Source organism: Trichosurus vulpecula, chromosome 8, assembly GCF_011100635.1.
Source record: "Trichosurus vulpecula isolate mTriVul1 chromosome 8, mTriVul1.pri, whole genome shotgun sequence".
NCBI lineage: Eukaryota > Metazoa > Chordata > Mammalia > Diprotodontia > Phalangeridae > Trichosurus > Trichosurus vulpecula.
Genome location: NC_050580.1, coordinates 35,195,496 through 35,221,249, shown reverse-complemented (window position 1 = coordinate 35,221,249; position 25,754 = coordinate 35,195,496). Strand labels below are relative to the sequence as shown.

General features: G+C 44.6%; 1 protein-coding gene across 1 annotated transcript in view; it reads right to left on the bottom strand.

The window, feature by feature from the left end:
* The window catches only part of TSPAN3 (tetraspanin 3), a 38,161-nt gene extending 14,616 nt beyond the window's left edge, over positions 1-23,545 (bottom strand). Inside the window, exon 1 of the mRNA XM_036736422.1 lies at positions 23,359-23,545. Coding sequence (XP_036592317.1) covers positions 23,359-23,421 — 63 coding nt within the window. The 5' untranslated portion in view covers positions 23,422-23,545. The remainder of the gene's footprint in view (positions 1-23,358) is intronic.
* Between the last annotated feature and the right edge of the window lie 2,209 nt (positions 23,546-25,754).

The window sequence follows — 25,754 nt, the reverse complement described above, 5'->3', positions numbered from 1 at the left end:
GCTATGATTTGATGAGGCATCAGCTCATACGTGTTCTCCCACATTTTTCTCAAGTTCTCCTAAGTTGACCACTATTTCCAAACCTCTATGCCCATCTCCTTGCTGCTCCTCCCTGTGTGAAGCTTGAACTTAAGTAGCTAAAACAGTTCAAATCAAACCATCCAGAGGCCATGCTTTCTTCCTGGCCAGCCTCATGCAGGGGTAGTGCCATACCCTCCTCTTTATGGATTATGTTCCCCGAGTACAATGTAAACTCCTTTAAGGCAAGGGCTGCCTCGTTGCCTTGTATCCTACCCACAGAGTTTTTAACAAAGGGCCCAGCACACAGAAGCACCTGCTAAACTTCTCCTCTAGCTCCCCAAAGTGGCCCTCTGAAATGCCTCTAGTCGTTGGGCAGTTTTTCTGGAACTTCCAACCTCTGGGCCAAGTGGAAAAATTCTCCTCTCTCCTACATGTCATCCCTTCAAGCAGCGGAACACTGCCAACTGTCACCCCACATCCCTCCAGTCTATCTTTGGGTAACAATGCTTCAATTGAGGCTGTTCACCATCCTGTTTGCCCTCCTCCTTTAGATAGGGAACCATAACCCCAAAGCCCAAATGTTTGATGTTCTACTCAGGTTGAGACATGGTACAGGAGCAGAGGAACAGATTCAAATTCCACAAACCCTTTAAAAGCAAGTAATCTCCCCGCCCTCATGGACCTTAAAGGAAAATGAGACATGTCTGCAGACAACTAATTATACAACAATAAATAAACATTTATCAAGGACTTGGTACATGTGAATCTCGTTGCTAGGTACTAAGGCTACAAAATGAAAAACATTATCCAAGTTCCTTAAGGAGAAGTGAAGGGAATAAGCATTTATATAGTACCTCCTATGTGCCAGGCATTGTACAAAGCAACCTACAAATACTCTCTCATTTGATCCTCACAACAACCCCACAAGTAGGTGCATTAATCAGCCCCATTTTACAGCTGAGGAAACTGAGGCAAATAAAGGTTAAGTGACTTGTGCAGGGTCACAAAGCTAGTATCTGAGGCCAGACTGAACTCGGGTCTTCCTGACCCAAGGTCCAGGGCTCCGTCCATTGTATCACAAACTAGGAAAGAGTTGCTGGTTAGAGGCGCCAAGGTGAGCACAAGACTAAACATCATTCCCAAACTTTCATATCAGTGATCTGCTCTTTGAAATTCCACAACTGGAATATAGGTTGTATACCACTGAGAGAATGCATGTCAGCCTGTTCTGAGATGCTTAATCCAGTTTTAAAGGACTCTGGGGAAAGACAGAGCCAGGAAAGAAGTGTGAACACTCTTGCTACTCCAGTGTGCCAGGCCAATCTCACTATGTGTGAATGAGCTAATGCAGTGTTACACACAGTGCTGTAACATTTAGGCTAATTTGCAGAACACCAAGAATCTCACAGGAAGGAGGACTAATTGCACCATTCTTTTAAAACTGCATACCTAGATGTGGTGCTCCTCTAGACTCAGACCATTTCAGTGCAAAGTGTAAACAAGTCTCAGCTTGGACAGAGTTGGGATTCTGCCCATTTCCTCCTGGGTAACATTCCTTTTTTGTCTCATTCTATCAGAATTAGTCTCAGGTTCTTGGGCTAAGGAAATGTTAAAAAAAATTCCATTTGCAAAATTAAGAAATTACATGACTTGCTCATGAACAGGATGGATTTTTCGCTTCTGAAGCTGGAAAGGATTCTGAGAAAGCCATCTGGTCTAGCTGCCACCTTCCTCTGACCACCTCCTTCTGGTCCTCCCTGGTCTCTTCATTTTCTGCTCATCCAATGTCTCCTCTGCCCAAGCTGGGCCATCTTCTTAGGCATAGTTTGTTCAGAGGTGATCAGGAGACCTTGTGTGGCCTGTTGTCATTTGTCCTTTGTTCTTGAAGAGGACCATGACATCATGACCATGACTTGCAAGTGGATTGGATTTAAGTGAGGGAGGGCTGTGCCAAGTCACCAGCCTTACTTTCTTCTCCAGAGCCATCTGAGTCCAGTGGCAAGATATAGATCAGGAAGACTGGAGATGGGCCTGCCTTGTGTGGCCTACTGAATCCCTGACTGCCTCTACATATGGAATGGCTGTTAGTTAGGATCCTTTACCCTAGAAGCACTGATAGCATCAGTAGGTCTCATTTTACAAATGAAGAAAGTGAGGCTCGGTGGTTTAAGAGGCATAAAATGACAAAGCTACTATGTGGCCCAGCCAGGACTTGACCGCTTACACACATAACTACTTACTGTGCTTCTAGCAATTAGGCCTGTCCTAAGATGATGAGCTAGCTCAGAGAGACAGAGGAATCAGCCTGAGTAGCACGCTGGCAGAAGTCCTTGAGCTATGCCTTCTATCAGGATAAGCAATTTACTGACTGTCCTCACCAGACGTCCTTGACTACAGAGCTCAGGGTAGGAGAGCGGCTTTGGATTAAATGCTTGGAGATCCTTGAAATACCACTGATTACATGCTCATTAGCACTCTGCTCCTGAAATTAAGTGTAGGAGTTAAGCAATTCACAGCTTTGGTTCCCACAGCAACCAGAACTTGGCAGCTCTGGAGCTTTGCCTTTATCCCCCTGCAATATGGTACTTCAAGGCTTCAGAAATCACACACATGCACAGGAGAAAGAAGGAAGTGAAGGTGGCTAGGAGAACCTATTTTTGACTTCCAGACTCACGTTTAGCAGCTATTCTAAGCTATCAGGGCAGATAACACTTGCTTGAGTATAGCAGGACATAACCAAGTGTTTCAGATGACCTGATTTCGACTCTATTTTGGGACTTAGGAAATTTGTTTAGCTCTTTTGGTTCTCCTACCTGTCTGACAGCTCCTTCCCAGGATCTTCTGAGGGTTTAGTATCCTCCCAAATCCTAAATGTGGGCGGCCCTGTCCCCCAAGGCTATTTTACTTCCTCCTCTTCTGCACTGCCCCTTGGTGACCGTATTCTCTCCCAGAGGTCCAATCACCTCCTCTGCGCAGATAGCTCCAAAATTTGAGTCTCACTATCTCTTCTGGACTTCTGTCCCTCCTTTCCAACTGCCTATGGGCTCTCTCTAGCTGGTTTCCTATCAGGTCTTCAAACTCAACATGCCTAAAACTGAACTCATAATTGTTCCCAGCTAAGCCTGCCTCTCCTCCTCCAAGACATTTTCAGACGTGGGGTTGAGGGACACAAAGAATCAAACTGGTGGCCCAAACTCATAGATTCTCCTTGCATATTTTTTACATTGGTCCCTTTCTCTCCACTGACAACCACCTTCTGGACTATTAAAAGTGCCTTTGACCTAGTACTCTGCAAAACGAAAGGGTTGGACAAGATGAGCTTTAAGATCTCTTCAAAACCTATGAGCCTTATACCCTGAGATCTAAAGCTCTAAGGGATCTTTATGGGGTGATCTAGTCCCTCAAATCACAGATGAGAAGACACATACACCAACAGGGGATCAGACTTGGTGGGAGTATTAAAATCAGGATTTGAACCTGGGTCCTCTGCTTCCAAATTCAGCACTTGCTACCACACCATGGCTCCCACATCAATTTCTTCTTCCTCAGATTCATCCTTCAATGGACCATAAACCTGAGAGCTGGAAGAGGCTCTAGACCAATCACTTTACCCATGAGGAAACTGAGACCAACAGAAAACCATCAGAAGAGGCAGGATTTGAACACAGGTCTCCTGATTCCAATTTCAATACTATTTCCATCACCCCACACAGTTGCCAAAAATAACTTCCTAAGGCACATAACTGACCACCTAACTCCCATGCTCCAACAATTTTCAGTGGCTCCCTATTTCCTGTAAGAAAACACAAACTGGGGCCCTCCAATCTGGCTACAACCTACTGGACCAGTCTTCTTTCACATTATTCCCCTCTGCATAGTCTATGTTCCTTGGCAGGTTGGTTAAAAGCTCCTGGAGCCCAAGGAACTCCTAGTTCTAACACCTCCTACCAAGTCAGATCCTCTGTGGGCTCAGGAGTTTCCTCATTTCATCTCTGCATCTTCAGCCCTCCACAGGATGCTGAGCTCAACCAGAGGCAGTGGGAGACTGTATAATGAACCCAGAGACTGTAGAATAAAGACACTGGCCAAACAAACCCTGAGGGCAAAATTTCTGCATGGATCCATATACGTGTATGTATACAGTATAGCAAATACACATTACTTATGTATATGTAATATGGAAAACATATATATGCATGTAGAAAAAAATATATGTATACAAACATGTACATGTGGTTACTCATTCAGATAACTTGAGGGTGTGTCTCAATTAGTACAAAAGTCTGGATTATAGGGTGGTTAAAGTTTTATCTATTTCAAGAGAACATTAAAAGTCTTAGGTGGAAATCCTTTTATTGAAGTTAACCCTTAAAATTACCAGCATCCAATTTCATAGGACACTTAAAAGTTGTCACAGAAGATTGCTTGCTTAAACAGAATGAAGAGCCTGCAATTTTGCTTACATTATAATTTGCTTACCAAACCCCTTTTTTTTTTTTTTTTTTTTTTTTTTTGCTTTTTGGCAGGGCAGTTGGGGTTAAGTGACTTGCCCAAGGTCACACAGCTAGTACATGTGTCAAGTGTCTGAGGCCGGATTTGAACTCAGGTCCTCCTGACTCCAGGGCCGGTGCTCTTACTGACTGCGCCACCTAGCTGCCCCTGACCAAACCCTTTTTTAATAAAGAGTACAAAGCTAAAGGTAAATTTCAGCCCAGCCTAGGCACTATTTACAAATTTTTGAATGAAATATGAATCGATGAAACTTTACTGTACTTGACGTTTCCTCCTCTTCTGCTTATTTTCTCTATTTTCACTTCTGACACTGAGCAAACAGCTACTACACACACACAAGATGTTTTGTTACTCTTTCATCATACAGATCAGCCCATGATTTCTTTATTTTGGAGACCATCTCACCCAGGCAAGAAGTTTAGCAGCCAATACTGGTCAGGACAGAAGCTTTTAACCTGCTCTGGTTTACTGAACTGGGTGGTTTACAGCCATAAATAAGTTAAGTGGCCTTCTTTCTCAGGCTGGCCCTGGACTTAGTGAGGATAGCCAATTAATCGACATTAGCCCAACTTCAGCTCAGAGCTCCTACAATTTAAGCAATCTACCAGACTCGCCCTTCCTACCAGCAAAGACTACAAGAATGCACCACTAAGCCTGGGCAATGAATTACATCCTGTTTTCTTTAAAAAGTAAAATTTGAAATCATTATATGCTACTTTAAATCATAAAAGAAACAATAGTTTTTAGGAAAAGAATATAATGATGGACCTAAAAGGGCCTGAAGAGCTCATCTGATCCAGTCCCTGTTCTCCAAGTAGGCAAAAGGCAGCCATATGTCTAGAAAGGCTTCAGCGAAGTTTCTCTTTGAAGATATTCAAGGGACAAAGATTCCATAATCTCCCCTCGTAGTTCACTCTGTTGTCCAATAAAGTCGCTAGGCACTTTCTATGTGCAAAGCTTTGTGCTAGGTGCTAGCCCACTTTTTGGTGTTTCATCAGGTTTACAAAACCTTTAAAAAAGTTACCATAAGCCTTTAGAAAAAGGAAGGCATACATGCAAATCTTAAGTAAAAGAAAACGACATTTGCATACCCAGAACTGACAAATGTGTTATTTTGGTCTACAGAAAAAAAAATTGTGGGTTGAAAACATGCAAATGACAAAGAACCTTGGTAAGTTAAATAGCAGCTGATTTTCAGTGTAGTACACAAAAGAGTTCTGGTTATTTACATTTAAGACATGAAATTAAGAGTGATGAGCCTGAAGGGATTCTTGTAACATGGGAATTACATTGTTAAGTGTTGCCTGGTAATGAGGCAAGTGAATGGCTTCCAGTGATGTCACCCTGTACCCAGCTTAAGGCACTTGTCAGAAATAGATTTCTAAGCAGTGGCAGAGAACCAAGCCAACAGCAGCAGATGCCACCAGACAGGGAGAGAGTGAAAAAGCAGGCTGATATCAGATACCATTTGTAAAACTGTCTATCCTTTTAATAGAATGTAAAATAGTTCTTTGCCCAGGCTGCAAACTAGTGAAAACCCAATTTATCTTGGCCGAGTTGGGAGCACACGAGAGCTCTATTTTAGCCATTCATTCCAAGGGGCAACTCATTAGCAGTAATCCTAGAGACACAACCAATACCCTTCAACTACATATGCGTAGATCTGAGTTTATATAAATTGAATTATAAATAAGTGGAAAACACGGAACGTGACCAATTCCTTTTCTTCCTTGAAAAAAATTGGCATGCGACTTACAAAATTAGTGCTCTGTAACAAACATGGTTTCTGAGCTTGTGAATTACACTGTACCTATCAGTGAGTACTGCAAGCTATTAAAATGGCCCAAACCAAATCATCCTAAAATTCTTTTCATGAGTATCCATGGATAAGGCTGGGATTTGTTTAAAGTTTGGGGCTTTATCCAAACAAGCAGTCATGGAGATGGCTATTAAGGTGAAGAGGGCAAGGGAGAGAGAAAGGATGGAAAGCTGTATGAAAGGCTTGGAAGAAGCAAACTGACTTTTATGTCTTCACTCAAAGACGGCACTGGGAGCCTTAAGTACTGACTTAGAACTTTCCAAGCTAAGTGGGGAGAGACAAGAAGGGTGGGTGAGGATGACCTTAACTTTCCACCTTGGGAAGGAATTAAACAATTTCTGCTTCTCTTCCTCCTTCACACAGTCTAGACCCTAAGAAGGGACTTCTCCCCAGAATCCTGGCCCTATGCACTCTTCTCCCTCTGCTAGACAAAATTTATGTGCCCATACTGTTTTCTGAGTCAGATACCATGCTCCCACACAAAGCTTTTCCGGGGGCACCTGTTTAGAAACTGGTGGGGACTGGGAGGGATGCTGATGAGTTTTAGTTTCTTTGAAAGGAATAAACTAGTTATTGTGGCAATGCTCAGAGTCCAAACCACTAATGTGCTTAAGAAGGAGGCTCATGGAACAGTAGTAAGGACATGAAGGATCCACAAAATATGTCACTTTGGGGCCAATTAGGTGATCTTCAAGAGAAGCTTTGGCCAAAAAATCCACTCCATGGTCAAGCTTGTGACGAGCGTGTCCAATATTAGTGAGCTAAGGTGTACCTCAGATAACAGATAACAAAGGGTTTATACTCAAAGCCTTGCCTGGAGCCTTTGACAACTGTCATGTCATCATCAGGAAGACGTAATAGTAGCCTTGCTATAAACTGTAACTTTCAGGTACATATACATGCCTTCTGTTTGAGTCAAGATGTCTGAAATTACCGTGGATAAAACAAAGAAATTAGTTTGATTCCAACAGTACGGCCACACCAACCCTACTTGGCATTATTGTTCAGGAATAAATCGCCACACATCTTCATCTATGGGGGTGGGAAAAGACAAAGTAAATACTCCTGGGGGTAGTGACAGCTAGCTGACAATCATCTAAGAAGAAGGGACATAGGAGAGGGGCCTCGGCCAAGGAAAGTGGTTGGAGAGATTGAAGAAGGGGGCACCCAGAAGGAAGGAGGTAGGATTGCTACTCAAATTATCAGATTTACAACTGTACCCAGGGCTCAAAATTCACTTTGGCATCAGATACTAAACGTTGATCTTAACTCTACTAATTACAGTCACATTAATTTATAGTCTAAGAAACACCTCTTTGCCTAAGATTCTGAAGAACAAATAATCCTTACACCCATGCTGAGACTTTAAGTATATGGAAAATCACTCCCAACCTCCCCCCCCCCCAATATTTAAAGTCTTCGGTTCCAAATTCTCTCCGTCCCTTCCCTCCCCAGATGGTAAGCAATCAGATATTGGTTACACAGGTGCAACTGTGCAAGAAGACTCAAATAAAAGAGAAAAAGTGAAAAATAGCATGCTTCAGCCCATATTCAATCAATATCGTTTCTTTCTCTTGAGGTGGATAGTATGCTTCGGGACGTCTTGGATCACTGTATTGCTGAGAGTAGCTAAGTCATTCACAATTCTTCATGGTACAATACTGTTGTTACTGTGTACAACGTTCTCCTGGTCTGCTCACTCCACTATCACGCATCAGTTCATGTAAGTCTTTCCAGGTTTATCTGAAATTATCCTGCTTGACCTTTCTTACACCACAATAGTATTCCATTACAATCATATCACAGCTCATTTAGCCATTCCCCAGTTAACGGGCATCCCTTAGATTTCCAATTCTTAGTCACCACAAAAAGAGCTGCTATAAATATTTTTGTACAAATAAGTCCTTTTTTAGGATGTCTCTAGGATATAGACCCAGCAATGGTATTGCTAGATCGAAGGGGATATACAGTTTTATAGCCCTTTGGGAATAGTTCTAAATTATTCTCCAGAATGGTTGGATTAGTTCATAACTCTATCAACGATGCATCAGTGTCTCAGTTTTCCCACATCCTCTCCAACATTCAAGATTTTCCTTTTTTGTCACATTAGCCACTCTAATAGGTGTGACGTGGCACCACAATTTTTTTAAAATTTGCAATTCTCTGATCAATCATGATTTGGAACATTTTTTTCATGACTATAGATAGCTTTGATTTCTTTGTCTGAAAACTACCTGTTCATATTCTTTGACTATTTATCAATTGGGGAATGACTTGTATTTTTATGAATCTGACTCAATTCTCTACGTATCTGAAAAATGAGGCTTTTATCAGAGATATCTGTTGCAAAATTTCCCTCCCAGTTTTCTGCTTTTCTTATAATTTTGGCTGCATTAGTTTTGTTTGTGCAAAACCTTTTTTAATTTAACATAATCTACTTTACATTTTGTAGTGCTCTCTCTATCTTCTTTGGTCCTAAATTACCAACCTTTTCTAAAAATAAAATTTCCACTAGTCATTCTCTAGCATGCCTATTTATAGGTTTCATTTTGATCCTGCTGTTCTGCGGCAGCAGCCGCTCAAGACTGAGCAGATCAGATACCTTTACCGAGTACAAAGCTCCCATATATCACATGTTCTGTATGAAGAACAAATCCAAAAGATCTCAACCCTGCTCTTGAAAACTAAAAATATTCTTAACTATGATTTGGTGGACTCATTATTACTCCTTTAAAATGAATAAATCTCAAATCTGTCTTTAAATACCAGGGCCAAGTGAGCACCCCTTCAATCTAGAGTATCTCCAGCACCTTTTCCCAATCTCCCACATTTTATTCCTCTTAGCACTCTGGACTAGAGCCTGGACTGGATTTGACTCAGCCTTCAGATGTTTTCTGATGATTTGTTCTAACACAATTTCAAATCCTTCAGTGAATATTATCCTTTCAAAAGTACCCTTCAAGGAGATTATGGACAAGAAAGTCATTCTATTGTTAAATAGCTTGGTGAACAAGCTGTTCTTACCATTATGTTCAAGTAAAGATTGGAAGGGGCAATATTTTTAAATTTTTTCACAACTCTGAACTCAAACCTTGTTTCCAGAAATTGGTCATCTTCCGTTTGCAATCACTCACTATTTTTTAAAGATTTTAAAAATTGATTTTTATTGCTATCTTATGTTTTTACAATGCTTGGATTTCCCCTTTGTGGCCTTTCCCTCTCAGAGAGTCATCCCTTATATGAAGAGTTTTTTTAAAAAGAAAAAGTGGAAGAAAAAAATTAGGCAAAACTAATTAAAACGTAAGGGGAAAATTCCATTATATGCCACATCCCGCAACCATAGCCTCCTCCCCACCCCTACTCTTACCCTCTAACCCTGGAAAAGAGGGGGAGAGGTATACATCTTCTCCTAACTCGTTCTTTGTAATTTGAAAATTGATTTACAAATGTTTTGTGATGGTTGTTCTTTTCATTCACATTGTAACAGTCATGGTATGGTGGCTCTGCTGACTCCTTCTGTCATCTTTACCAATGTGCTGGGTGTGAGGTGAAACCTCAGGGTTGTTTGATACGCTCTTCTTATGAACAGTGTTCTGGATCATTCTTTCCTATGGTCTTCAACAGTAGTGAGCCAGATCCAGAACTGAAGAGAAGGAAGAAGAGGTGCAATAGTGCATTTGGCAAACCGAGTAGCACTTTCAACCATCCCTCAAACAAAAACTCATCTTTTTAATACCAGTTTTCCACTGATGTCATACGGCTGCAAATCATGGACTATTAGTCACCAAAAAACTGACACTGTGACTCATCCAAAGGGAAATGGAAAGGTGCAGAATGGCCCAAATGGGCAGCAACAAATTCCTAATGACGTGCAGGAAATGCAGCACAAAGACTATCAGAGAAATGGATGACCAAACAGGAGGTGGCAGCAAGTGACACACGATGGACATACTGAGTGCTGGAGGGGCTCACTCATAAATTGTTGGTAGAGGTGTGAAATGGCCCAGTTATACATACTGGAAAGCAACCTGCTGAGTCAGTGAAAAGTCCCTACCTCTTTTTTCACCAAGAGGACGCTGTGGCCAGGTATTTACCAGCCTAGGAAGTTAAAGACATGGAAATATTCACAATGCTTTTTGTAGTAACTAAGAACTGAAAACAAATTGATGGAGAGTGTAATAAGCAGAACTAGGGGGAGAAACCATAAAAAATCATTAAAACAATGTACTTGGAAAGAACAAGAAAATGAAAGCAAACTGTTTAATTAAAATGACCATATTTGATCCTAGGGAGAGCTGAGAAAATACACCTTTCTCTTCTCTTTCACTGACAGGGGTTCTGGGTGTGGAATGATTTTGCTAAATTGTTTTCCTTCATTTAAAATTTTTATTTGTTATAAGAGATGGCTCATTTTGCAAAGGAGGGGGAAATACATTCAGAAATGAGTGATGCAAAACTTGAAAGACAAGGGCAGGAATTCGATGTGGGAGGCATGCGTTACCATAGTTCCTGGAGCACTGTGTCTGGAGTCCAGGAGTTCCAATCTGGCCTCAAACACTTCCTAGCTGTGGGACCCTAGGCAAGTCTCTTGACCTGTTTGTCTCAGCTTCTTCAACTGTAAAATAGGAATAACAGCACCTACACCTTGGAGGTTCTTGTGAGGATCAAATGCAGCATCTGCCAAGTGCTTAACACGGTGCCTGGCATACAACAGGTGCTACGTAAATGCTTATTCCCCTCCTTTCCTCTGGTGGGTATCCTATAGGATACTCTTAGGTGAGGCAACTTCCTCCACAGTGCAAGTCAGCGCCTTCTTGATAACTTCCAACTTTAGGGTGTTGCCTAGAACACTGAAAGTTAATAAGTGTCTGGTCGAGGGTCACACAGCCAGGGCTTCCTGGCTAGCTCTCTACCCATTACACCACCTTATAAAATTAAACTGAAAAAAGAAAAGGAGGTGGGACAGTCTTGTGGAGAATAACCAATGAACCCCTCACATACGCCCCCAGGGCCCAGGCAATGTCACAAGAACTAGGGGAAGGCCCCATGCACACTGGATGAACCCCCCTTGTCAAGGACTGATGAGAGGACAATGGCAAAGGTCACTGAGGAGGAAAAGATCTGAGTCCTCACGGATTGAGCAAGTACCATGCCACAAGCCATTAGATAGTTTTCACAAAGTAGAGAGATGTTACTCAAGTTTGGTTTGGGGGGCTGGGAATCCCTATCATACAGCTAGCCAGATCTAGAGATTCTGAAATACATGGCTTTTTTTCCCTAGTGAGTTGTTCAGAATATGTTTAATGCCATGGTTGGAATGCATTTCCTGCTAGAACTGAATTGAGTGCACACAATTAGGTTTTAACAAATCAAATAATTTCCTAAAATATCTTGCTAGCATGCAACATGCCTGGATTCCAAGTTAGGATGATCTCTTTCCCCATTTGCTCTTTTTGAGGCATATTAGGATATTTTCCCAACCTATCATTATGCTCTAGGCCATACAGCACTTAATCTACTGGTAGATGACTTGGAAATACATAAGGCAGAAAATACTTCCTTTAGATCACAGGGTCACACATAGATTTAGAGCTGGAAGAGTCCTCAAATCATCTCATTCAATTCCCTGATTTTACAGAAGAGGGAACTAAAGTCTGAACAATTTAAGTGACTTGTCTAAGGTCACACAGGTAGTAAAAAGCAGAATTAAGATCTGAACTCAGGTGCTCCAGCACTGTCCAATCTAACTATCAAAAAATTAGAAAAGGGGGTGGAGCCAAGATGGCGGCTGGAAAGCAGGGACTAGCATGAGCTCCCCGCCAAGTCCCTTCAAAAACCTATAAAAAATGGCTCTGAACCAATTCTAAAACTGCAGAACCCACAAAATAGCAGAGGGAAGCAGGGCTCCAGCCCAGGACAGCCTGGATGGTTGCTGGGTGAGCTCTTTGTGGACCAACCAGACCAGGAGCCGGGCGGAGTGTGCCCTAGCGCCCTGAATCAGTGACCTGCAGCAGTTGCTAGACTTCTCAACTCACAAACACCAAAGACAACAGAGAAGAACTGCAGAACCCACAAAATAGTGGAGGGAAGCAGGGCACTAGACCAGGACAGCCTGGATGGTCTCTGGGTAAGGTCTATCCCACACAGAGCTGGGAGCGGAGCTGAGCCCAGCGTGGGGCAGCGCAGGACAACCAGACCAGGAGCTGGGCAGAGCATGCCCTAGAGCCCTGAATCAGTGAGCTGTGGCAGTTACCAGACTTCTCAACCCACAAACACCAAAGACAACAGAGAAGGTTAGTGGGAAAAGCTGAGGGGAGTGGAAGGAGTTTGCAGTTCGGCCACCACCCCTGGGGCAGTGGAGGTGGGGCAGCTACAGAACTACAGCTGCAGTTGCTTCTGGCCCCAGGCCCACCTAGAGGGAGGAATTATGTGGCAGATCAGAGCAGTAGTGAAGAGCCTGCTGAAGATCTAAGTCCAGTCCGGGTTGGGGGTTCTTGGGGAAGGAGCAGTGCTGGTGTGGCAGAGCTGGCGCATCACCCCAAGCTTGGAACATAGAACTCTTTACTCTACAAGCAGTCATACCCCGCTGAAAATCTCAAGGGTCAAGTAAGTTGGCTGGGAACATGGCCAGGCAGCAAAAACGCAGCCAGATTCAGTCTCAGATTCTGGAATCTTTCTTTGGTGACAAAGACCAAAACATACAGCCAGAGGAAATCAACAAAGTCAAAGGGCCTACAACAAAAGCCTCCAATAAAAACATGAACTGGTCTCAGGCCATGGAAGAGCTCAAAAAGGATTTGGAAAAGCAAGTTAGAGAAGTAGAGAAAAAATTGGGAAGAGAAATGAGAGTGATGCAAGAAAACCATGAAAAACAAGTCAATGACTGGCTAAAGGAGACCCAAAAAAAATAGTGAAAAATATACTGAGTAAACAACACCTTAAAAAATAGACTAACTCAAATGCCAAAAGAGCTCCAAAAAGCCAATGAGGAGAAGAATGCCTTGAAAGGCAGAATTAGACAAACGGAAAAGGAGCTCCAAAAGACCACTGAAGAAAATACTACCTTAAAAATTAGATTGGGGCAAGTGGAAGCTAGGGACTTGATGAGAAATCAAGATATTCTAAAACAGAACCAAAGGAATGAAAAAATGGAAGACAATGTGAAATATCTCATTGGAAAAACCACTGACCTGGAAAATAGACCCAGGAGAGATAATTTAAAAATTATTGGACTACCTGAGAGCCATGATCAAAAAAAGAGCCTTGATATCATCTTTCAAGAAATTATCAAGGAGAAGTGCCATGACATTCTAGAGCCACGGGGCAAAATAGAAATTGAAAGAATCCATTGATCGCCTCCTCAAATAGATCCCAAAAGAAATCTCCTAGGAATATTGTCACCAAATTCTAGAGCTCCCAGGTCAAGGAGAAAATATGGCAAGCAGCCAGAAAGAAACAATTTGAGTATTGTGGAAACCCAATCAGAATAACCCAAGATCTGGCAGCTTCTACATTAAGAGATCGAAGGGCTTGGAATACGATATTCCGGAGGTCAATGGAGCTAGGATTAAAACTAAGAGTCACCTACCCAGCAAAACTGAGTATCATGCTCCAAGGCAAAATACGGACTTTCAATAAAATAGAGGACTTTCAAGCTTTCTCAGTGAAAAGACCAGAGCTGAATAGAAAATTTGTCTTTCAAACACAAGAATCAAGAGAAGCATGAAAAGGTAATCAAGAAAAAAGAACAAGAAAAAGAAATTGCAAGGAACTTACTGAAGTTGAACTGTTTACATTCCTACATGGAAAGATGTGTATGATTCATGAGACCTCAGTATTAGGGTAGCTGAAGGGGATATATGTATACACACACACATATGTTTATGTATATATGTATATGTGAGTGTGTATGTATGTATATATGTATGTGTATATATATATATGTGTATGTGTGTGTGTATATATATATATATACACATAGAGAGAGAGGGAGAGAGAGAGAGAGAGAGAGCGCGCAAGCGCGGGCACAAGGTGAGTTGAAGACGAAGGGAAGATATCTAAAAGAAATAAGATCAAATTAAGGGATGAGAGAGGAATATATTGAGAGAGGGAGATAGGGAGAGACAGAATGGGGTAAATTATCTAGTATAAAAGTGGCAAGAAAAAGCAGTTCTGTAGGAAGAGAAGAGAAGTCAGGTGAGGGGGAATGAGTGAATCTTGCTCTCATCAGATTTGACCTGAGGAGGGAATACCATACATACTCAATTGGGTATCTTACCCCATAGGAAAGAAGAAGGAAGAAGACAAAAAAAAAGGGGGACAATAGAAGGGAGGGCAGATGGGGGTGGAGGTAATCAAAAACAAACACTTTCAAAAAGGGACAGGGTCAAGGGAGAAAATTCAATAAAGGGGGATAGGTTAGGAAGAAGCAAAATATAGTTAATCTTTCACAACATGAGTATTGTGGAAGGCTTATACATAATGATACCCATGTGGCCCATGTTGAATTGCTTGACTTCTTAGGGAGGGTGGGTGGGAAGGGAAGAGGGGGGAGAGAATTTGGAACTCAAAGTTTTAAAAACAGATGTTCAAAAACAAAAAAAAAAGTTTTTGCATGCAACTAGAAAATAAGATACACAGGCGATGGGGCGCAGAAATTTATCTTGCGCTACAAGAAAGGAAGGGAAAAGGGGATGAAGGGAGAGTGGGGTGACAGAAGAGAGGGTTGAGTGGGGAACGGCAACCAGAATATACACCATCTTGGAGTGGGGGGGAGGGTAGAAATGGGGAAAAAATTTGTAATTCAAACTCCTGTGAAAATCAATGCTGAAAACTAAATATATTAAATAAAAAAATCAGAAAAGAAATGCCTTATGGAGGATGCCTCTTTAGGTTTCTTAATACATTCTGTTCCACCATATGGCAGGTAAGAAGTACTAGCTAGCAGACTACCTTTTCAATACACCACAAGAAACACACAAAAATACCTTTAGTACCAAAGAGGCCAACAACACCATCAGACATTTCATTCTCAGGGGCAGCTAGGTGGCACAGTGAGTAGAGCACCGGTCCTGGAGTCAGGAGGACCTAGTTCAAATCTGACCTCAGACACTTGACACATGTACTAGCTGTGTGACCTTGGGCAAGTCACTTAACCCCAAGTGCCATGCCAAAAAAAACCCGACATCTCATTCTCAGAGGGAGAGGCAATGCAGAAGACAAAGGGATGGGTTATGGCATGGAAATATTAAAGATTAACTAAAATCATTTCCAATATGCCAAAAATAAAAATAAAAAAAATACCTGAGCAGTGGAAGAAAAAGGATGCTGGAGACATGCAGATGGTTTGAGGCCCTAAAACTACAACCAACAGGGCACAGAGGCTCTTCTACCCCAACAACTCCTGGGAAGTAGCTAGCAGCAAAGGATGTAAGTGTGAACCCAGGCTCTCTGCCCCTGTGTGACCCCAGCCAAGTCACTTACTTCTTTCTTAGCTTCCTCATCTCCAACACAAGGGGTTGGACCACCCAATCACCAATGTCCCTTCTAGCTCCAGGATACAAAGACTTGGGGGGCGGGTGGGGAGCTCATGGGAAATGTGATCTCAAGAGTTCATCCCAGATGAATCCCTCTACCTGCTTACGTACATCGAAAATTCTTTTAAGGGACAAAGCTTTTCATTCCACAACTTGAGATTAAAATTAAAATTCTGTTTGACATACAGATGCACATTCCCATTCAAATGTAATCAAACAGTAAGTTTATAAAAGAGTATCTGATCCTTTCCTGCTCTGATTAGATGGGGAAGAATAAAAGCATTAGGTACCTATGTAGAAAAAGTTGGGAGTTTTTTGGGGGGGGGAGTGTTGTTGGACAGAATCAAAAAATAAGCTTCCATATATTACAACTTCTATTTCAGACAGATCCATTTTAAACTGGGCTGAGATAAATAAAATCTATGTACTGACATTTTTGTTCTGCTTAGCTAGGAATGCACACAGCCATGCTTTGCAAAATTCATAAAGATTTTTAAAAAATACATTCTAAAGGAACTTTGATTCTAAAAGATAAACTAAGTATCTCTCTAACTCCTCTACTGATCATATATGTTCTTTTGCCCTTCAGTAAATATTATTATCCAAAATCTTCAATGGAAATCCAATTCAATTCACTCAACACTTATCAAACACTTAAAACACTGAAATACAAAGACAAAAAAAGCCAACACCAATCAGATTCAGGGTTATATGGTGGCTGCCTGCACAACAGAGAGGAAAGCTAATGAGTTCTGCTTTGGACAAGTTGAGCGTGGGATACTTAAAGGCCTTCCAGTTTGAAATGGCTAACAAGCAGCTGGCTGTGTAGGACTGAAGTTGAATGCAGAGATCTGGGGGTCATCCACGGGAGCTAACCGTGTCAACCAAGACCAAACAAAGAGAAGGGCCAGACTAGAGCCTCAGGTTATACCCACTGAGGGGCAGGATATGAATGATCTAACAAAGAAAGCAGAGAAACAGAATGGAGAACGGCGTCATGACAACCCAGACAGAAGATGCTACGGGGAGGCTAAGAAGGCCAATGACTGAGAAAATTCCACCGATTTAGCAAGGAAGAAAGGGATCGATAGTAACTTGGATGATTAGGTCAGAAGCCATATTAGATCAGGGGAAGAAGTGAGCGAGAGAAGTGGAGAGGATGACGAGCAGAGGTCTGGATGTGAGAGGGACTAGACATAAAGGATGGCGGCAGGAGAGGAGAGCTGAATCAAGTTTTTTGTTTTGATTTTAAGATGGGGAGACTGGCACATTTGTAGGCAACAAGGAACAAACTACCAGCTAGAGAAAAACTGATTTAAAAAAGGGAATGATGTGGGGGCAATTGGCTGGAAGACTGGGATGGGAGGATTAGGGTACAAAATGAGCCTCAGCAAAGAAGAGCTATCTTTTTATCTGAGCCCGGAATAAAGGAGAAAAGGGAAGAGAGAATGTCAGGGGATTTGGAGCCGTAGGAGCTGGAGGTCCCAGGCTGAAACAGCAGAGGGAGGGCATGGGTGTAGGAGGTTTGAGAACAAAAGGTTTTTACACAGTTCTATAGGCTGTGGGATAGAGAATCAATTAGAGAGGAGTGAAAGGAGTGCTTTGGAGTTGAAGTTAGATAATATAAATGGCCAAGAATGGATTATATGTATTCTCTTTCAAAAATGGCTCATTTGGGATTTAGTCATGGGGGGGGGGTCAGGTCTAATTTGCCAAACGATACTATTGAAGAATTAGGTGGAATATCTATCTCTTCTATGCATAATTACAAATCTCCTCTCTCTCTTTTTGGCAAGACAAGATCAAAAAGCTATGATGAAAATGGGCATTTTTCCAAACTGGAGAAAAACGTTGCTATTACATGATCTTACTCTTTCCTTTTTTGTGTGGTAAATTCTGCATGAGTAAGACAGTAACCTTCAAAGATAAATCAATTCAATTACCGGTGAAGATAAACTTTTTTTGAGTCAGATCATAATGGACTTTTACATCAGGTGACAACTCCTTTTTGGATCCTATCTTGTTCCAGAAAAGTAGATTTGGAGGTTATCACTTCACTTTCTGTGATGGACCAGAAAGCTTAATTTTACTGTGTAGCAACATTCCTAAAATTAGAAGGCTACAGCATACCTAGAGATGACGAGGTTCTCAAAGCAAGACAACCTCAGATATGTTATATAGCAGAGGGCAAGAGAAGAGTGAAAGCATTAACTTCTACACCAAGCCCACCCAGCCCCCTGATAAAGGCCCCCTTTCATAAGAAGCAGTCTCCTCTCAATGTTAAAGGTCTCAGCCAGAACAGCAGTAGGATGCCTCAACATGGCCACCCCCCAAAAAGGCAGGACAAGGCGAAGACATACTTCATGTTAAACCGGCGTGGTGTTCTTGAAACATTCCATGCAAAATGAGGTGCTTGCTTTTTTTTTTTAATTGAGGGGAAGAAGCACTGGATTTTGAATCAGGACACCTGGGTTCAAATCGTCAAACTGCCACTTAGCAGAGAGAGATAGTATGAAGTCATTTGGCCTGACTGGGAAAATGAAGGCCCTGAGGTAGATGACTGTGATTTCAGGGCTAAATAAATCCAATGCCAAAAACCAATGAATCATCATAAAGACACTAAGGAGATTTGCCAGTTAAACAAATCCCACAATAATACTTTCGTAAAGCAAATTGTAATTTTTAATTTTGTAAATCTATACCTTTCACACTTGCTTGAAGTAGGGGATACTAATGGATGACAAGTGCTAAGTTAAGAAAAAGGAAAAAAACATTCTCCTTGCAGGAAGTGGTCAGAAATGGAGGAGAGAGGGAAACAGTATGGATTTTTTTTTCTCCTAAAATGACTAAATGATCAGACAAGAAAATCGCAGTCAATAGCACAGCCTTAAGCCAACCCTGAGGCACTGCACCCCGTGATTGCTGTGAAAGCAGAGCTCACTTAAGTCTGGTGGTGCTAGGCCCGGACCTGGAGGCCGAGCTCCTGTCCTCAGCCCTGAAGCTCTGCCCAGCTGTTTTCCAGGAGAGGTGAAGCTGGTGGGGGCAGCAGGGAGTGCTGAGCGTTTACTGTTTAGTTTTTTGTGGAAAAGCAAAATGATTGACACTCATTCTAAGTAAGGAAGAATGTTTTGACAATTTTTCCACCAGTTAGTATAAGATTCCTGGTCAATTCTCCATCGCCTAGACTAGTGAAGTACCTAAGACTTGCTGCCAAGGGGGTTTTGTTAGAACTGACTGTGTGCACCCGTCCTGGGAAGTCCTAATGTTTCCCTTAGACTCAAGCCAAAGGGCTGCCTTGCAGTGAGCTTCCCCTCCTTCTTCAGTACTCCAAAGATCTGTGACTTTACGGGTCTACATACTCCCCCCCCCCCCCCCCCCCCCCCCCAGGACAACTTCTGGGCTGCTGTGGCTGCCAGTAACGCAGCCAGGATGCTGCTGGGACAACAGGCCACTGAGTGGGTCCCCACACAGGGAGCCTTTCCAGCCAGGTGAATCTGAGGCTTCCTGGGCAGAGCCTTCTAGGCTCCTCTATGCTACAAGGCATAGCAGAGAAGACCCCACCCTATAGCCACAGGTGACTCAGCCTACAGTCACAAAACTTCAGCCTGAATTGAGAGCAGGTTCTAATAGCAGCTCTTGATTCTATGGCAGTTTAAGAATTATAAAGCAGATCATGGAAGTACGGTCAGTCACACGTTTTACTGAAGAAACTGAGGTGCCCACAGGGAAAGTGACTGACTAGTCCAGAGTCCCAAAGCTCCCATGCGTCAGAGCTGAGCTTATAAACTCAAGGGCAGGGACATTTTCTGCTGCACCCACACCCACACCCCGATCGCTGGGACAAGGGGCAAGCATTCATTCCAAAGAACTAGCTGAGAGATGGAAAAGCCAACTTTACAGGTTGTATGAAGGAATAATTACAAGCAAGAGTCAACTGTGTGAACAAAGAGGACTTTCTCAAGTACTCAGTTTAATCATGTGATTAAGAGGCTGAAAGCAAAATTCACTGACAGTTGACTAAGAGCAGCAGGGCCAACTCAATGGGCTGTCCAGGACAGCATCTGGCCTCTGAGAGTGACACCAGTGGCTGGGGGTGCTGGTGGGGGTGGCAGAAGGGCCTAATTACAACAACTTGCAAGTTTAACTCTTTAACTACCCTCCATAAATTGAATGATTACCATCTATGAATTTATTTAAGCATTTCCCAGGCTGCCTCTTTGGTTAGAATAAAAATATGGATCTATTCATTCAAATGGTTGCTTGTTCTTCAAGCATCCAGGAAGAGCGGCTCCCTCAGGTTCCAGAATCCTGAGGTTCAGCTCACAGCCCTGACTGTTTTACCAACATTCTTGTCTGTCTTCTTAGTTTGTGTCTCTTTAGATGACAAAGCTCCCACCCAGCGCTGTCATGGCACCCCAAGGATGTTACACCATTTTCCGTGCCTTCTCTGTACCTTACTCCGTTTGCACTCACTGGTCACTATTTCTTTCTTGAGATTCAGTGTCCCGCAATGGGCACAGGTGGGTACTACAGTCAGGGCTCACAAACAAAAACACCACCCCACCAACTTTTAACTGAACCAGGATATTAAGATACAAAAAGATGTAGCTTAAGATATTACCAGAGCAATTAACCTTTAGTGCCTATCCTCAATCTGCTGTTCCCATCTAATAGCTGCCTCAGGCTCCACCGATCACCCAGATACAGAAAAACTTCTGATTTGCCATAGACAAGAAATGCATAATGTTCCATATGAAAACAAAATACTGATTTAATTGCAGCTCAGACATGGGGATGTACATTCATGCTAGCTTACATTAGTATAGGAAAGAAATTAATAGAAATGTCCATGTTCCAATTGCAATCTACAGAGTCTCAAAGCCTCCTTTGAAGGGGTGAAAAGAAATCTTGTTGGCAGTAACTGCAATGCCGGCCTATCAACACCTAATGGCTCTTTCCTAAATTAATGTACTAACCTTGACTTCTATCACATCGCCTGCTCTCAGGCTCAGACAACAACTCTCTATCTACCCTCTGAACGACAGCTCCTAAAGACTGTGCCATCCCCCTGATCCAGCTCAGGGCGGCTTCTCCTCCGGCAGGATGAGCCTAAACTCGGCAAGACGAGCAGCATCAAGAGGGTAAGTCAAATCCAGCACCAGCTCTTCACTGGCAGAAGGGCCCAATCAAGCAAGCTGACACTGAAGTTTCTTCCAATAATTTCTGTAAACAAGACTTAGAATGTTAATTTCCTGACTTTTAGAATAAATCAAAGTTCCATTCAAACAATAAGGCAACAGTTGTTATAAATATCTCACAGTAATAACGTCTAAACTACACAGGCTAGAGCATCTTCCCCCAGCTAGAGCTGCCCTCTGTGCTCAAAAGGAGTCCAAGGAGTCCGCCAGAGAGCTCCTGCCCTCAGGGGGCTTCTGGTCTCATTGAGGAGAAGTGAGGAATACTAGTTACAACAGAGAGTTCTTGGAGGTTTGCCAAGTTTCCTAGGGGAGAGTGACTAGACCTGTAGTTTCACTCAAGTGTGAGGACACTCCTTCTATCAATGCCTGTCAGAGGCTGGGCTGCAGCGCTTCAAGAAGGGACCTGCCCAGGGTCACACAGCCAGAGTGTGTGTGTGTGTGTGTGTGTGTGTGTGTGTGTGTGTGTGTGTGTGTGTGTGTGTGTGTGTGTGTGTGTGTGTGTGTGTCTGAGGCAAGACTGACCCCCAGGGGTCTGGCTTCTAAGCCAACTCTGTCCACTGCACCATGCTGTCTCTCCACAAATAATACAGACTGTATGCCTTACAAAAGACCCAGGAATGGTGATCACTGGGAACTGGAATAGGCTGGAAGAAAATGCAATTTTCATCTTTAAGGGCCTTGAATTTGGACTTTTGTTTATCCCAGAGACAATCAGGACACACAGATCAAAGCCGTTTAGACTAATCTTAGAGATGAGCTGGGATGATGCCAGCAGTCCAGGCATAAGGTGATTGGGCCAGAACCAAACAGAAGCAACAGAAATTCCAAAGGGATAGCCACATAAGTACAGCTGTCCTGAGGTTCTTGTTCTAGGATTCTTCTCCACTCCCCTGTAAACATAAGCTCCTCCCTAGCACAAATACACTGTAACATTCTGCAGGTAAGTGAGTCACCAGCTTCAATCCCCATTTCTCTGTGGGGAAGCTTTAACAGAGATCAGTAAAACACACACTTATTCAGCTTTCTCTCTTCAGATGGATTCATGGATTCTAAGCTAGCTGGAGCTGGGCTTGGCAAATGGACCAGTGCCCAGTTTCCAGACACAAGAAACCCTTCATTTTGCTTTGCCCAAGAGCCAATGTGTGGGGCCTTTGACTCCGATGCGGTCTGATCCTACGGGAAGGACAGCAAGGCTGGGGACAAGATGGATTTCCTGGGGGGCCCGAGGTGGGGGGGACAGGAGGAGGAGGAAGAAGAGGAAGAGGAAAAGGAGGAAGAGGAGGAAGAAGGCTTCCTCTTCACCCGGGGGGACTCTCGGGTTTCTGGCCTGACTTCCTGATTCTAAATCAGTCAGGGAGGGGGGATGGGGACATTACTCAAGAAAGGGTATGTGTGAGGGGGGTCTTAATCCACAGGATTCTGGTGGGGGGTAAAGGGTAGAAGTGTTAAACAGGATCCAGGAGAAAGTTCAATAGAAAGGTTACTGGGGCGGAGGGGGGGGGGTGAGTAGAGGGATTGATCCAAGGGATGGGGGGCAATAGGTCCACTTGGGGCTGGGGGCGGTTAATCCAGGGGAGGCTTTAACAGCGGGAACCACCTGGGACAGGGCTGTCAATGGGAGAGCTTTAACTACCGGGATGCATCTAAGGCTGAGGGCGGCTAATTAATGGGGGGGAGGGGGTTTGCCGGGGGGACCCTCAGGGCGGGTTAATCACTAATCAGCGGGACTTGGGGAAGATTAATCAAGGGGTCGTAATCAAGGGCCACCGGGGGCTGAAGGGGGTTAATCAACGGAACGGGTCGGGGGCTAATCAACGGTACCTGCCAGGGAGGGCGTTGCTCATCGATAAGGGGTGCTAATTATGGGGAGCCGCCTAGGACAATGGGCTGTTTGCTCAATGGGGGGTGGGGTTAATCAGTGGGATGCACCCGGGGCTGGGGGGGCTAAACAATGGAGGGAGTAATCGGTGGGACTAGCCTAGGGCTGAGGGATGGTTATCCGATGGGGGGTGCGAATTAACGGGACTCGCCTAGGACAAGGGGTAACCTAGAGGACCCCTGGGGTAAAGAGCTAATCAAAGCCCGGGCCGGCGGCTCCGCCCCGCCCCCAACCTCGGGGCCCCGGTCCCCCGCTGCGCGCCGCCTCCCCTCCCCCACTCCCGGCGATCCGGGCCTCGGGCCTCGCCGACCTCCCGGGCCCGGCTCCCCCCACGCCGCGGGGGGCCCCGGCCCCGGGCTCTCCGACCCCCCGGGTCCTGCAGGCGCGGCTCACCCAGAAGATGAGGTTGAGGAAAACCAGCACGGTCTTGGAGGAGGTGATGCCGCACTGGCCCATGGTGGCAGTGACGGCGGCGGCGGCGGCGTCGGTCCCGGGCGCTGCGCTCCGCTCCGCTCCGTGCAAGGGCAATGGCGGCCGCCCAGCCTCGGCCTCGTCCACCTCCCTCCGCCCCCGCCCCGCCCCGGCCGCCGCCGCTCCCTGGCAACAGGGCCCTCCCGCCGCACGTGCCTGATGACGTCACACCGCCTTAAAGGCGCAGCGCTCGGAGGAAAGAAAACCTCCCTGGAGCCTCGGGCTGGGTCCAGGCCCGCGAGGGCGGACAGGGGGAAGGGGCGCGAGCCCTCTCCCGGGGAAAGCCTCACTGGGGCCGCGCCCTGGAACTAGGCCTTTGGGGCCTGTGCCCCGAGTTTCCGGCAGCCAGGTACTCAGTGACCTCGGTGACCTTGGGCTAGCGTCCGGTGCCCTTGTCCCTCAATGAGCCCACTAGGAGCGTCGCTGAAGTGCCTGCCACGTGCAGATGCACGTGCAAGGGCAGGGTGGGAGGGGCGGCCCCCTACAGGCGCAGGGAAGACCCCGGGTGGGGGAGGGGGAAAGGTGTGAACGGAAGGCCCAGCCCTGGGGTTTCCCGTCCTGCCACGGACTGTGTGGGCCCAGAAACACCGCAGCCCAGGAGTAACCAGCCCGAGGGCCACGTGGGCCATTGAGCCTCCCAACAAGCAGGAATTAAGCTATTTATCCATTGGTGCTTTTGTTCCTGTTCCTGGGCCACAAAGACCCCTGCCCTCAGGGAGCTTACACTCTATAGGGCCGGCCAAAGGCCCGCTCCCGGAAGCTGTTGATCTCTGGTCCGTATATTCTGTACTCTCGTTGAACAGCCCTCCTAACAGGAGGCACTGAGACCCTCAAGTGCCCAGGCACCCTCGGCGCTCCCACTCCTACCCCTGTGTGAGTGGACCTTTGGCTGGCCCACCCAAGCATGGACATCTGCATCTAACAAGGCTGTCACTGCCATCTGGGGGAGCAGGGAGGCATTGTGCCATACAGAGCGGCACAAAGCCTAGATTTTGCCCCCTCTTACTGCTATGGATTATTTGATCGGTGCAGGTCCAATAGCATAGAGTTGTCTCTAGCAGTGCCAAGTGATATAAATGCTTGAGAATCAGTAATGCTTCCCCAAAAGACAAGTTTTTAAGGTAGAACCATAATAATGGAGACTTGTATGGCACCCTAGGCTGAATGGGGGGAGGCGGAGAAAGGCTATCTTACTATCAACCCCCAAATTAATTTCCCTTATAAGATGATTCCAAACAATAGGATGGTGATATGATTCTGAGAGCACAATTGGGGCAGCTAGGTGGCTCCTGGCCTGGATCAGGAAGACCTGAGTTCAAATATGGCCTCAGAAACTTACTAGCTGTGTGAACCTGGACTGGTCACTTCACCCTGTTTGCCTCAGTTTCCTCATCTGTAAAATGAGCCAGAGAAGGAAATGGCAAATCACTCCAGCATCTTTGCCAAGAAAACCCCATGGTCTCAAAGAATCAGAGAGGACTGAATGACAGCAGTAACAAAATGATTCTGGGAGACTTATAGGTACTTGAGGAGAAGGTGGGATTGCTGGAGAGGGAGAGAATTAAATGGATTGTCTTCGGGCTACCATGAGTCCTTGATGCATTTTCTGCATTTGAGGGGGAAGGGTGACAGAAAGGCTGTCTCATGTACCCAACATGTCTAGATAGGTGAATACCTGGGAGCTGGGATACAAGCTATAGTCTGAGATTTCCCAGAGGGAACTCTATGGAGGGATGAAGATTGGGCAGCAGGGCGCAAAACAAGCAAAAGAGATGATTCTTAGAAGCTGCCAAGATGGAGCCGCTCTATAGAAACCCAGAGATTGGCATTCTAGGCTTCATAGGAGGGAACAAAGCTCTCAGAGACAAATAAATAAATGAATCTGTCCTTTTACTTCATCCACCCACTTTCCCAACAGGGATAAAGAGCTTGGGGGGTGGGGAGAATCTCTGTCCTCTTCCACTTTGCCCTGGATCAATTTTATCTGGCCCCAGGATGCCACAAACAGATCTTTGTCTCAGACCTGCTGGAGCTGGACAGTCCAGACAAGGAAGGTCTGATATCAGTGAAAGAGCTGTTTGTTGAATGAACCTGTAAATAGGAGTTCGTAGCTCATGCTAAATTAACAAAATCAAGGGGCAAAGGGCCACTTTGCCCAATCATTTTCCCTAGAGATTTAGAGCTGAAAGGAATCAAAGAGGCTGTCTAGTCCAATCTCTCCTTTTTACAGAAAAGGAAATTAGGCCTGGAAAGGTCAAATGAATTACCAGAGAGCATGGAGGTGAATTTGAACTTGGGTCTTGTGATGCCAAATTCAG